Source organism: Piliocolobus tephrosceles, chromosome 4 (assembly GCF_002776525.5).
Source record: "Piliocolobus tephrosceles isolate RC106 chromosome 4, ASM277652v3, whole genome shotgun sequence".
NCBI lineage: Eukaryota > Metazoa > Chordata > Mammalia > Primates > Cercopithecidae > Piliocolobus > Piliocolobus tephrosceles.
In genome coordinates this window covers 53361747-53376238 of record NC_045437.1, presented here as the reverse complement: position 1 = coordinate 53376238, position 14492 = coordinate 53361747, and the positions used below count along the sequence as shown (strand labels likewise).

The window sequence follows — 14492 nt, the reverse complement described above, 5'->3', positions numbered from 1 at the left end:
GATTCTCATCCTGACAGTGCTCACCTTTGGAAAGGAATTCACTCCTGGCTCAATGAGATGAGAATGTACCCAAAACGCCCAGTGTATTTCCAGACAGTGTGGAGTAGATTCCCTTATACTTGTATGTGACTTTTAAAAGATACATTATGTATGAATTGCAGTCCTGGGGAAATTACCTCTGTCATAAAAGAAACACTATTACTTTCAGTAATCACAGAACAATTGTCCTTAGAGAAGGATTTAAGAAGAAACTAAATTACCAATGATAAAAAGTCAAAGGGTCTTTTAGATACAAAATAATCTACTGTTTACCCATCCCTATTCTCTCCCTTTCTATTCCTACCAAGCCCTACTACTGTTGACCCATCCCTATTCTCTCCCTTTCTATTCCTACCAAGCAGTTGTACTCGCACTTAAAACACTGGGCCACAAGAAAATAGGCTCTCATTGCCACGAAGACTGCTATTTAAAATAATAACAGTAGTAATAATAATAATAATGTATGTGGCCAGGCACAGTGACTCATGTCTCTAATCCCAGCACTTTGGGAGGCCAAGGAGGGTGGATTACCTGAGGTCAGGAGCTCAAGACCAGACTGACCAACATGGTGAAACCCTGTCTCTACTAAAAATACAAAAAAAAATTAGCCAGGCATGGTGGCGGGCGCCTGTAATCCCAGCTACTCGGGAGGCTGAGGCAGGAGAATCACTTGAACCTGGGAGGCGGAGATTGTGGTGAGCTGAGATCGTGCCGTTGCACTCCAGCCTGGGCAACAGAGCAAGACGCCGTCTCAAAAAAAAAAAAAAAAAAAAGTATGTATGTGTATATATTTATTCTTGATAAACATCCTCTCTTCTTGATCAGATTGGTCATTTCCTATACTTTGCCATGTGGCTTGTACATGTTTCCATTATTGTACTTATCACACTGTATTATTGCACTTAAATGTTTGTCTTCCCATATTAAACAGTCTACATCTTGTTTTCCTTAAAGTCTTTTCTCCCTAGCGGGGCCTACATCTTATTTGTCTTTATTTGCCAGACCCCTTTAACAGGGTCTGGCAAAGGTAGACGCTCAATCAACTTAATCTACTGCCTTCTTTGCAGTGAAAGTCACATTTGAATTTGGAGGAAATAAAAACAATGAAATCTGTGGAAGAGAGTGTTTATCTGCCTCCCCACCAAAAAAAAATTAATTTACGGCCTTGTAAAAGATGGACAGTACCCAACCAAGCCCCTAGCAAAACACTAAATTATGGAACTTCAGAGCTAAACACTGACAGGTGAAAAGTCCATGTGATAACTCTGAGGTATTTTATGCCCTATGTTCTTAAGGCAGTCCAGTCCACCTTCTTTATCTCTGCTGCCATTAACCTCACATCACAGATCTGGCACATACTAGATACAATTAAGTATCCCTAAAGGAAGTGGCTTTTTTTTTTTTTTTCCTAAACGCAATTCTATTTTGATAAGTAAACCTAGTTGCCAAAATGTATAGTGTTCAACAATAACACATATTTAGAAAGGCATATGATTTAGTGAACAAAGCTAACCACAGCCTTGGAACTCAGGACTGTCTCATTATCCTTATTGATTCAGGCCGAAAAAATTAAATAACCTGGGTACAACAATTTAACTTACATTTACCTCAAGATTCTCATTTATCAAAGAGATTATGACATTTGATCTTCCTTTTAGAAGAACCTATTCCTATTTATTCCTATTTAAAATAACAGACATTCAGGAATAAGTCACAAAATCTAAAGAAATACTATATATACTTATTGTTCCACTGTAACACCAAACAAAAATAGTCTGGTACTGATAGAGAAAGGTGAGTGAAGAATTCTATTCAGTAATACCACATCTCATCTGTATAACACTTAATTCAAAAGTTTTCACATGCTATGTACCTGCCATTCACTGACTCAGATTCTCTTCACAAATATATTGGCTGCAAGGAGGCAAGTATGTCTACCAAATAGACTTAGAAACTAAGATCCAAACCAACTAAGGCAAATGCCCAAGACCATTGGATTCAATTCAACAAATATTTATTAAGCACCTATCATGTGTCAAGCATTTTTCTAGACACTTTCAACATATCAGTGAATAAAACAGAAAAGATCCCTAACCTCTTGGGGTTTACTTCCTAGTAGGGGATGGAGAGGTGGACCATAAACAATAAACGGGTAGTAAAGGGTAAGGAGGATGGAGAGTGTGGGCAGTTGAGCAGAAAAGCAGTTGCAGGGTTTTGTTGTTGTTGTTGTTTTGAGACAGAGTCTCACTCTGTTGCCCAGTGGAGTGCAGTGGTACAATCTTGCCTCACTGTAACTTGTGCTTCCCAGGTTCAAGCTATTCTCTTGCCTCAGCCTCCTGAGTAGCTGGGATTACAGACGTGTGCCACCACGCCTGGCTAATTTTTGTATTTTTAGTAGAAATGGAGTTTCACCATGTTAGCCAGGCTGGTCTCAAACTCCCGACCTCAGGTGATCTGCCCACCTTGGCCTCTCAAAGTGCTGGGATTACAGGTGTGAGCCACCACCTCTGGCCCACAGCTAAAGGCTTAACAGAGAGTTCAAAGTAGGCATTACCGAGAAAAGAGATTTGAAAAAGACTTGAAGGAGATGGGAGTGTTACCATTATCTGTGAAGACCATTCCAGGCAGAGGAACCAGCCAGATCAAAAGCCCATAGGCAAGAGGATATGGTACATTTATAAAGAGAAAGCTAATATGGCTGAAGCCAAATGAGAAAGGGGAGGAGGAGGTAAAAAATATGTCACAGAAGTCAAATTATATAGATCCTTTAAACAATGACTAAGTAACATGAGGAGTCATGTTACTTAAGTCACGTTTTGAGTAGATAAATGATAGAAACTGACATACTCTGTTCGTAAAGATCCCTGATGCCTGTGTTTGCAACAGCCAATGGAGGGGCAAGAAGAGAAGCAGAGAGACCAGTTAGAGGCTGCCACACTAAAACAGCCAAAAAATAGTTAGTTCTATCCAGAGGTGATATCAGTGGAGATGATAAGAGATGTCAAACTCTAGACATATTTTGAAAGTGTAGCTGACAGGATTTATTGAATGATTAGTTACAGAGTGTTTGAGAAAGAGAAGAGTCCAGAATGATACCCAAGTTTCTGGCCTGAGCAACAGAAAAGATGAAGCTGCCATAAACAGAGATAGGGAAATTGCACATAGAACAGATTTTGGGTGGGGGAATCAGAAGTTCGGTTTTGGCAATGTTAAATTTGGGATGCCTATTAGACATGCAAGTGGAGATATCTAGTTGGTACTTGGATATATAAGAAGAACTTCAGGAGAAAGGTCTGAGCTGAGGGCATAAATTTGGGAAATAGCATATAGATACGGGGTATTTAAGGCTAAGAAGCTGAATGATATCACCAAAGAAATGGGTATAGATAATGAAAACAAGAGGATCAAGCAGCGGATCCTGGGTACGCCAGGTCAGGGAAAAGAAGAGGAACCAGCAAAGGGGACAGAAAAGAAGCAAACAATGAGATAAGAAAGCCAAGAAAATATGAGGTATCCTGGAAACTAAATAAAATACACTGGGGGTGGGGTTGGGGGCAGTGAGGAAATGACCATCAACATTATCGGCCGGGCGCGGTGGCTCAAGCCTGTAATCCCAGCACTTTGGGAGGCCGAGACAGGTGGATCACAAGGTCAGGAGATCGAGACCATCCTGGCTAACACGGTGAAACCCCGTCTCTACTAAAAAACACTAAAAAAAAAAAAAACTAGCCGGGCAAGGTGGTGGGCGCCTGTGGTCCCAGCTACTCCGGAGGCTGAGGCAGGAGAATGGCATAAATCCGGGAGGCGGAGCTTGCAGTGAGCTGAGATCCGGCCACTGCACTCCAGCCCGGGCGACAGAGCGAGACTCTGTCTCAAAAAAAAAAAAAAAATTATCAATGACAGCTAATAACTCAGATGAAAGCTGAGAACTGACCATTAAATTAAACAACACAGAAATCACTAATGACCTTGATGAGAGTGGTATAGATTGACAGAGAGAGGCAAAGGCTTAATCAGAATGGGTTTAAGAAGAATAGAAGGAGAGGGTTTGGAGAAAGCAAGCATAGACAATTCTTTCAAATGGTTTTGCTGCAAAGGGAGACATACAATTAAGCAGTAATGGGTTGGGGGTAGTATGGTAAAATAATTATTTGCTGTTTATTTTTGCTTTTTTGAAGAAGGGAGAATAATGGTAAGTTTATATTATGATGGAAATGATCCAGTAGAGTATGAAAATTTTATAAGATAAAAAAAAAAAATAACTAGAGTGATATCCTGGAGTAGGTGAGACAGGATGGGATCTAGTATACCAGTAGAGGGGTTCCATTTAGAAAGGAACGCAAATAGTCCACCTATGGTAATAGCTAGGCAAACAGGCAGGCAGGCCGAGTATGTGAGTGCTGTCATACCCAGCTATTTTCTTATTATTTCAGTTTTCTTGGTGGAGTAGAAAGCAAGGTAACCAACTAAAAGTGAGGACAGTGAAAGAGGTTTGAGGGTTTGAGAAGATATGAGAAAGTGTTAAAATGGTCATCTAGGAAAATAAATGTACGAATGAACTTGGAACGGAGAGTGTGATTGCCTGACAGCATTAAAGGGCTGCTTGAAGTTCAGAGCCATGAATTTCAAGTGGGACTAGTCAGCAAAGTTGTGTGTTTTGCTCCATCTATATACATGAGTGGGTGTGAGTAGGTGGGCACAGAGTAGGTGGAGAGCTGGATTTAGACAAAGTCGGGCTTTGCAAGAAAGGGAAAGAGTTACGAGGGAATAACTGTAATTATCAACCATGGAATTTAAGATGAGTAACAAGAGGTGTGGGAAAAGGTGAGGGATGAACAGACTGGAGGTATTAGTTGGGTCAAAGAATAGCTGGAGTAGGGATTCTAGAGGGAGTGAGCTTGGAAGGATAGGCAATAGTAGTCAGGAAGTGAAATGTTTTGGACAGAGATTAGGGGAGGAATGCAACTCTGGTAATGATTAAGTCTAGGGAAGGCTTTCTCAATCTCTACATACTGACCTTTTGGATCAGGTAATTTCTTCTTGTGAAGGGCTGTCCTGTGCATTAGCAGCATCCATGGCCTCTACCTACTCACTAGATGCCGGTAATACTAGCCACCCCCCCTCACCTAGTTGTGACAATCAGAATGTATCCAGATACTGCAAAATCATCCCCGAGTTGAGAACCACTGATCTAGAATATGATCAAGTGTTTGAGATCACTGGACGAGGTCAAGAACTGAGAGCCAGGGAACTAAAATAATCATCTATCAGTATATTGCAATTGCCAAGAACTAAATAGGAGTAGTGCTAGAGAGAGTGACAGTGAGCAGGAACCACAATTAGTTAAGGAACGAAGCAAATGTCAGTAGATGACAATTGAGGAGTAGGTGACATAATCTGATGGCAAGACAAAGCTGATGATACATCAGCTTCACAGTAGTGGTAAAGCTGGTATCAGAACTGAGGCTTCTTTCCCAGGGCTTTTAAAAATGTCTAGAAGGTGGGCAGACACCTCCACATGATTTCATGTTCAATTAAATTAGACTCACAGAGTCAAAAATAGGGGTCAGTCAAAAACAATTGGCACCCTTTCTGACTGCCATATATAACAAACAGCTGAAGGCACATATTTTTGGCTGAATACCATCCTAAAAATAGGACATAACATCTTGGTTTTTAAAAAAAAAAAAAAAAAAAACCCTCAATTTTCTTTCTGGCCCTTAAAACTTTTATGCTGCCTTTGATTAGAAAAGAAACATCTTTTCTTAAATGACTGCATTTATCTGTTTGCTACAGAGCAATCATAACTAACATTCTCCTTAGATAACCAATCAACTGTATCTTCACATAGTCTAATCATCAAGGAGAACAAAAAGACTTTAACATTAAATGGACTGATGGCAATGTTCTCCAACTGTGCATCACCTGCTCCTCTCACTGCCACCTGGAAAGACATCATCTAACCAGATTGCAAGCAGATTTAGAGCAAATGCCCAATTTTCATCTCCACCTCCTAAAAGCATATTCACAGGGAAGTGCTTGTTGAAATTATAGAAGCAGTTTCAAGATGGGAAATTTAAACTATACTGTTATTTATTAAGTTCTTCCAAATGCACTCTTACTGCAATAATTAAGACTTTAGGGCTGGGAGGGCTGGCTCATGCCTGTAATTCCAGTACTTTGGGAGGCCAAGGTGAGTGGATCACTTGAGCCCAGGAGTTTGAGACCAGCCTGGGCAACATGGCTAAACTCTGTCTCTACAAAAAAAAATAAAAAACTTAGCCAGGCGTGGTAGTGTACTCCTGAAGTCCCAGCTACTTGGGAGGCTGAGGTGGGAGGATCACTTGAGCCCAGGAGGTGGAGGTTGCAGTGAGCCGAGATCGTGCCACTACGCTCCAGCCTAGGTGACAGAGCCAGACAGACTCTGTCTCAAAAAATAAATAAATAAATAAAAGACTTTAGGCCACAGGGACACCAGATTCACTGAACATCCACAAGCCCATCTTCCGAATTCTACCTTGTTATGGTTGTACTGAATTTAAATTTTGTAACACATAAACATGAAGAACAAAGATGGTGTCGAGGAAACACACGATGCCATCACCTACGTCCTGTTCAACTTTACAGATTACTGAAGCCAATATTAAAGTTAATGTAAAACACAGGTGAAATGCTCTCATTTCAAGTTCCAAATTAGGCACTGGTCAGATCTTACTAGTGGTATAATTATTAGACTTTTACATAGTGCTATTAAAATGACTTAGGTATTTTTATATATTATTTCTAAACTGGATGCTTTCCTATTAGGAAATGCAGACAACAAGATCTTCAGAGTATTAACCAGGCTTTAAATCTCAGCTTTATCACATATCAGCTGTGTTATCTGGTTATGCTATTTGGTTTCATTTTCTTTCTCTTTTTCTTTTTGAGACAGGATCTCCCTCATGGCCCAGGCTGGAGTGCAGTGATGTAATCTCAGCTTACCGCAGCCTCCGCCTTCTGGGTTCAAGCCATCCTCCTGTCTCAGCCTTCCGAGTAGCTGGGACTACAGGCAAGTGCCACCACACCTGGCTACTTTTTGTATTTTTAGTAGAGACAGGGTTTTGCCATGTTGCCCAGCCTGGTCTCGAACTCCTGACCTCAAATGACCCACCAGCCTCGGCCTCCCAAAGTGCTGGGATTACAGGCATGAGCTACCAAGTCTGGCCCTAGTTTCATTTTCTCACTTGTTAAATGGGGATAATACTAACATAACAGTTGCTGTGAAGAAAACATTGCCTATAATGTGAACAGCATACTTCCGACGTATAGTATTTGTTCAATAAATGAACAATAGTCCTCTTAATTTGTTGTTAAATAAAACAAGCTTCAGAAAATGGAAATACGATAACCTTATAGTCAGGCCTCTCCTTGAAAGATCAAAGAAAATTCTGATTTTTGTTACAATAGATCATCAAGTTGCGCTTACAGCTATTTTAGTCCTCGTTTATAATTATAATATAAATGAACACAAAGAGCAGATGCATACCTTCCAAACTTTCTTGTTCATCCGAGGTGTAAGTGTCCATCTGACTTTGTTCCCGTAAGAAACGAGTAACTGCATAAACCAGGTGCTTGATAGATGACATTTTAGAAGCTTAAACACTTTTCCTTGATAAGAAAAATGAAAACACTGAACTAAGTTATTCTGAAGAATCAGTCAGAAAAGTCATAAATTACAAAGATGATACGGATTATAAACTGTATTAAAGGTAAAAACAAAACACAAAACTGTATGACCTTTCATTTTTTTTTTTTTTTTTAAGAGTCAGGAGAGCACAAAGTATTGTGAAGGTAATTTATTACATATTTTCATTAATACCCAGTGGTATAAGAGTATGTTAAATCTTGGAATAAGTAAAAATGTCTTCAAAACAAGTAGAGCATAAGCTTAGACTGTCACTGAGTATCTAACCATACAGAAATCCCCTAAAGGCCTCAGTACTAAGTTGAGAGGCTTTCATACTGCTGACTAAAAGCTGATCTATAACCAAGCATCTTCCTCTATTTCATGGGACCTAAAAAAAGTATTAATAATGTACACTACCTACTTTTTGTAGGTTGAGAGTTATTTGAAGAGGAAACACATTCGCAAAAGGTTGTTCAACTGGTGTCGTTCTTAATAAAAATGGCATTTCTATTTAATCAGCAGACATGTCAGGACATCGCTGCCCAAGTCGATGGATACTACAAGTCGACCGGCGCTCCCTGCAGAGGCTGTGCTCTCGTGGACAAGCTGGAAGCTCCCGGTCATGTTCATTCACATGGAATACTATCGCATCCAAACAGTGGCGCAGGGCCAGCCGGCATTCATGGCTGATTTCCACTAAATCGCATCATCCATCTGTTCCCCAGGTTCCCTAATTCAAAGCCAGGGTGTGGTACCCGCCGCTATAATGTTTATTATTTGTGTAGTTATTTTAAAGGCGATGTCAGCCTCTAGGCCACGGGGTCACAAGCAATAAATAAGGCCCCAGGGCAGAAGGTAAAAACAGAAAGGGTTAGGAAAAGGGGGTGCGAAGAGGGAAAGAGATGCCCAGCCTCGTCCAGGCTTCTCCCCCTTCCTCTCCCCAGAGCGCATCGAGCTACCCCTCCCTCCCGTCCTCCCTCGGGCACCCCGCCTCGCCTCGGCCCTGCCCGGTGTGCAGCGAGTGCCAGTGCGGGCCTCGGTCCGGGGCGGCGGGAGGCGCACCCTCGCCAGACAGAAGCCCCCTTACCAAGCAGGAGGACGCGAGACGACGGCTGCTGGCCCGCGGGGTTCCGTAGGCCGGCCCGCCCGACCCCTAGTCCTCGGGGCTGAAGCCCGGCTCGGGATCGCAGCACTGGGCGCGGCGGCGCAAACTTCCCCGGCCCCCAGGCCGCCAACCCCAGAGCCCACCCGGCTGTGCTCTAGCTCCGGCGGCGGGGTCTGGCCAGCACCGCCCCTGGGGCGGGGCCGGACGCGCGGGCTGGGGCGGGGCACGGCGCGGGGCGGGGCTGGCAGGCGCCGGCGTGGAGCTGTCGCACGTGGGAGGGCGCTGGCCCGTTAGCCACTGTGGCCTCTGCGGCTAGGCCCGCTCGCGACTCCCGGGCGCCCAGGCGCTGTGGAGCGCCTCGTCGCGCCACGCTGAAGGACCACGCGCCCACCGCCGCCAGCCTCTCAACGCTCCCATGATTGCCCGGTGCCTTTTGGCTGTGCGAAGCCTCCGCAGGTACCTCCAGCGCGCGGGTTAACCTTGGCCGTGGGCAGGGCGGGGTCTTTCGCCGTGTGGTGCCCGGAGCCCGGACCCAACCCTTCCCGACCGCGCCTCTCCGACGCTCCTGGGACGCACCCTCCCCTCGGCTTGCAAAGTGGACCCCTGGGGCACACCTGGCGCGGCCACCTGGAGCCACCTTTCCCGCCTCCGCTCCCTCGGGAGGACGTCCATTCCCCTTTGTTTGGGACTGCCTCAGCCGCAGTCAGCGAGGCTGGTCACAGACGCGGCCCAAAATGAATGCAAATAGTTTGGATAAGAAAATCATTTCACTTTCAACCCCAATGCAGAACTGCACACCTGTCATTAAAAGTGCCGCAGCTGTGGACTAAGAACAATTTTGTTTGCTCCTTGCGCCCATTATTAGCATTCCAATCGTTTAACATTCACCCGAGATGAAACCTCTTTGGTGGTGTTGCTTATTTCCGTCCCTGCTCTCTAACTTCCTTTTTTATTTTCCTCCTCCCCATAAAACAAACATTCTGCCTCTTGCCGGTGCAAATTGACCTGGCCCAAAATGGAGAAAATGATCGCTTGTACACGGCCTTGGGCAGCCTGAGCTGCTGTTTTGGATTGCTTCCTAGCCCTCTAACCACACCCCACTGCAACAGACCAGTAGCAAGATGGTGAGGGAATTAGATTCTTTGCACGAATGCGCTGGTTTTCGGAAACAATGCGGCCACCATCCCCGTTTCCAAATCTGCCCAGAACTGTAAATCCAAATGAAGATTCAACAGAAAAAAGAAAATGTGTGCTTCTTGCTAGCTGTCAACAAAACTACTTTGTAACATGTCAGCATTTAAGCTTTCTACAGTTCCCTTTTGCACATTGCCACTCCTCTGAATGGATGGAGCTTTGTGTTGCTCAGTCCGTAGAGTTAGGGAGCAGGCAGGCGACAGTGGTAATTACAAAGAGTTAATGTGATGATTTGTGATATTTCAGCCTGTCATTTTTTGCTAGTCTCCAGGCTGCAATCGATATAACTGTCAAATGAAGTTATACCAAGAAATGAAGATCTTCACATAATGCAGGTGTGAGAAGAAGAAATAAATCTTCATATAAGAGCAATTCTCAAACTTTTTCTTCTCAGGGCCCCTTTACCTTTCAAAAATTACCGTGGACCTAAGAGCTTCTGTTTGTATGGTATATATGTTTATATTAACCATATTAGACATTAAAGCTGGAAAAATTTTAAGTATTTGTTAATTTACAAAACAGTGATAAATAGGCTACGTGCATAAATAATGATTTTAATGAAAAATAACTATTTTCCAAACCAACCCCCCCCCATCAGTGAGAAGAGTAACATTGTGGGATTTTCTTTTTAAAATTGTGGTAAGATATAACAAAATTTACCATTTTAATAATTTTTAAGTGTACAATTCAAAGTGTGCAATTGAGAGGTACAGCCAACACCACTGTCCATCTCCAGAACTTTGTCATCATCCCAAACTGAAATCCTGTACCTATTACATAATAACTGCCCATTACTTCCTCCCCAAAGCCCTGGTTAACCATTATTTTTTCTTTATGAATTTGACTATTTCAGGTCCCTTATATATGTGGAATTATACAATACTTGTCCTTTTGAGTCTGGTTTATTTAGTAAGTGTTTTTAAGGTTTATTCATATTGAAGCATGTGTCAGGATTTCCTTTTTAAAACTGAATAATATTTCATTGTATGTATATATCACATTTTGTTTATCCATTTGTCTGGGCATTTGGGTTGCTTCCACCTTTTGGCTACTGTGAATACTACTACTATGATCGTTAATGTGCACATGTCTGTTTGAATCCCTGCTTTTAATTCTTTGGGATACCATATGTACCTAGAAGTGAAAATTGCTGAGTCATAGGATAGTACTATGTTTAGTTTTTGAAACCGTACTGTTTTTCTTCAGTGGCTTTGCCATTTTTACATTCCCATTGGCAGTACACAAGGATTCCAATTTCTCCACATCATCATCAGCGCATATTTCCTGGTTTTAATAACAGTTATCCTAGGAGTGGCATTGTTTTGCATTTTTGCAAAACTAATGTGTGACATAATAGAAGGTAACTGGATTCTTATTTTATTTATTTATTTATTTTTTAGACGGAGTCTCGCTCTGTCGCCCAGGCTGGAGTGCAGTTGCAGGATCTCAGCTCACTGCAAGCTCCGCCTCCCAGGTTCACACCATTCTCCTGGCTCAGCCTCCCGAGTAGCTGGGACTACAGGCGCCCACCACCTCGCCCGGCTAGTTTTTTTGTATTTTTTAGTAGAGACGGGGTTTCACCGTGTTAGCCAGGATGGTCTCGATCTCCTGACCTCGTGATCCACCCGTCTCGGCCTCCCAAAGTGCTGGGATTACAGGCTTGAGCCACCGCGCCCGGTCAGGTAATTGGATTCTTATGTCTGCCTCTGCATTTAAGCTGCTGCACTGTTTCATTTTGGTTTAAGATGAAGAAAATCCCACCTCACAGTCATATGAAGTTGGAAAGAAGAATATTTTAATAGCTTTTTAAAGATAATCATGGATATTCTTTGATATCACATCAAAGTTTGACAAATGGTAGCTTTTTAAAGGTTAGTTACAAAGTGGAATCTGAAATTATATCAATGTACTTTTTTTTACACTGTTACATTAATATCCATTGGTGTACCTTACACTTTGAATGGATGTTGGATCGATGCCTGATATTTTAAACATTAAGCATAAGTCCTTCGGAAATTTTAGTGGTTCACTGTGTTATACAGTTCTTCCTAATGTTGACATATTTCATTATACAGTAGCAAACAATCACTTTCCTTAATGTCTTCCCATTTCATCAGAAAAGTCTTCAATTATTGGGAAGCTGTCAAGCTCACAGTGGCAGATAGAATTTTCCAAAATGCTAGTTTTCACTTGAAAGCTAGAATTGTATCATTGACAACACAAACTGTCAGTTGTTTTACTTGAAGTGACAGTCTCACTTTGTTACATTTTTGACAGAATTTCTGCTACATGCTTACGTCTGAATAACCCTGGTTTGTCTGTCAGTAGTTTTTTTTCTGGTAAAAATGGTGTTCCATGAAAAAAAGCTATTTCAGCTCACAGTTCAACCAATTGCAAAAGTGCTTTTGATTTGGGCAACCAAATCCACAGGACAACCCTTATACTCAGGTACACAGCAGAAATGGTTTGTGCATACTTGGTCACATGTAACTCAAGGGTAGAGATTTAATAAAAATTCATGCTTTTTACCATTTCATTAAGGATATTCTAAAATGAAATTGACATTATTTTTAGCCTGGGTGCATAGCAATGAAAAATACAGCTACTAGTACAGTTTGGTGCTGTTGACTCAGTTTGTCCTGAAGTACCAACAGTGTTATCCACCATTGCTTTTCACCATCACTGCAAATGTTCACAAAGTAAAAGGGAGAAATAATGTCTTAGTATTGTTACAAAAGATTTTTAACCTCACAGACTCCTTGAAAGGGTGTCAGGAACCCCTCCCCACACCTCTACCTTTAAGGTTTGTGGACTACATTTTGAGAGCTGTTGCCATGTCGTATTAGATTCTTTGTTTATGCATAGAAGAAATAAATAAACTAATAGCCAAAAAATTATTACCTTGTTAGAAGCTACCATAAATACATTAACTATTTTGTTATATAAGGGCATGTCTCACAGTTAATCATCATATACAGTAGTCCTTAACCCAGGGCTTCTGTACTTTATCACAGAATCGACTCTGTTTCAAAATCAGTATCTTCCAAAAGAGTTCATATTAGACAACACGGAGGATCCCTGTGTTTTCCTGTTTTTCCTGTTTCCTCTGACACTTGAGAGTTCATTTTAGTGTTATGGAGTGACTAGGCTTTTGCCTAACTGACTTATAGTTTCCTTTGGGTTTTCTTGTCAGAGCTGCTATACCTGCTTCCCAAGGCCAGCTGGGCAGCCAGGATCATTAATGGGGGTGTTCAGCCAATTTCTTGGGAATAAGTAGACTGAGAATCTGGAGTTTGGATTATAGTTGCTGTTCAATTCACTTTGTGATCTTAAAAAAATCACTCATTCCCTTGGACCTTTTTCAAGTTACATATGTATGTGTGTGTGTATGTATGTATGTTACATAGTATGTATTTTAGAGACAAGGTCTCACTGTCATCCAGGCTGAAGTGCAGTAAGGCATGATCATGGCTCACTGCAGTCTCAAACTCTAGTTTCAAACAATCCTCCCTGCCTCAGCCTCCTGAGTAGCTGGGACTACAGGTGCTCACCACCATACCCAGCTAATTTTTAAAAATTGTAGAGATAGGATCTTAGTATGTTGCCAAAGCTGGTCTGGAATTCTGGGCCACAAATGATCCTCCCATCTCAACCTCTAAAAGTGCTGGGATTACAGGTGTGTGCCATCATGCCTGGCCCAGGTTCCTTATATTGTAAAATGAAGAGGGCTTGACTAAATAATATCTAAGGCTTAAAAAAAAAAAAAAAAAAAAAAACTCTATATTGCCATAGCAAACAAGGAGAATTCCTCCTCCTACCTCAGTGAGATTGCACAGCATGTGACCCAAGCAAAACCTAATGTGTATTATAGAATATGAGGGATGACATGGTCAAAGAAACAAACGAGAAGGTTGACTCAACAATATTTAGCCGAAACAGCTATAATAGCCTAGCTTCCTCTTTCAATTAGAAAAGACAGCTTGATTTGTCTTTTGGTTTTTGTTTTTTTGAGACAGAGTATCGCTCTGTTGCCCAGGCTGAAATACAGTGGCACGATCTCATCTCACTGCAACCTCTGCCTACCAGGTTCAAGCGATTATCCTGCCTCAGGCTCCCAAATGGCTGGGATTACAGGTGTCCACAACCACACCTGGCTAATTTTTTGTATGTTTAGTAGAGGTGGGGTTTCACTGTGTTGGCCTGGCTGGTCTTGAACTCCTGACCTCAAGTGATCCCACCTCGGCCTCCTAAAGTGCTGGGATTATAGGTGTGAGCCACTGCACCTGGCCTAAAAAACACAGCTTGGTTTTTTAAAATGATGACAACGGGCCAGGCGCAGTGGCTCATGCCTGTAATCCCAGCACTTTGGGAGGCCGAAGCAGGTGGATCACCTGAGGTCGGGAGTTCGAGACCAGCCTGACCAACATGGAGAAACCCCGTCTCTACTAAAAATACAAAATTAGCCGGGCGTGGTGGTGCATGCCT

The 14492-nt window shown here is 42.3% G+C and overlaps 2 protein-coding genes across 4 annotated transcripts in view; one reads left to right on the top strand and one right to left on the bottom strand.

Annotated features, from left to right (window-relative positions):
- SGTB (small glutamine rich tetratricopeptide repeat containing beta) overlaps nucleotides 1-9007 on the bottom strand; it is a 60633-nt gene extending 51626 nt beyond the window's left edge. For both annotated transcript variants that reach the window (XM_026455343.1, XM_026455347.1), the window contains exons 1-2: nucleotides 8796-9007; nucleotides 7568-7689 (exon numbers count right to left, since the gene is read on the bottom strand). In XM_026455343.1, coding sequence (XP_026311128.1) covers nucleotides 7568-7667 — 100 coding nt within the window. In that variant the 5' untranslated portion in view covers nucleotides 7668-7689; nucleotides 8796-9007. The remainder of the gene's footprint in view (nucleotides 1-7567; nucleotides 7690-8795) is intronic.
- A 43-nt stretch (nucleotides 9008-9050) lies between these two features.
- The window catches only part of NLN (neurolysin), a 102501-nt gene continuing 97059 nt past the window's right edge, over nucleotides 9051-14492 (top strand). For both annotated transcript variants that reach the window (XM_023210451.1, XM_023210450.1), the window contains exon 1: nucleotides 9051-9269. In XM_023210451.1, coding sequence (XP_023066219.1) covers nucleotides 9229-9269 — 41 coding nt within the window. In that variant the 5' untranslated portion in view covers nucleotides 9051-9228. The remainder of the gene's footprint in view (nucleotides 9270-14492) is intronic.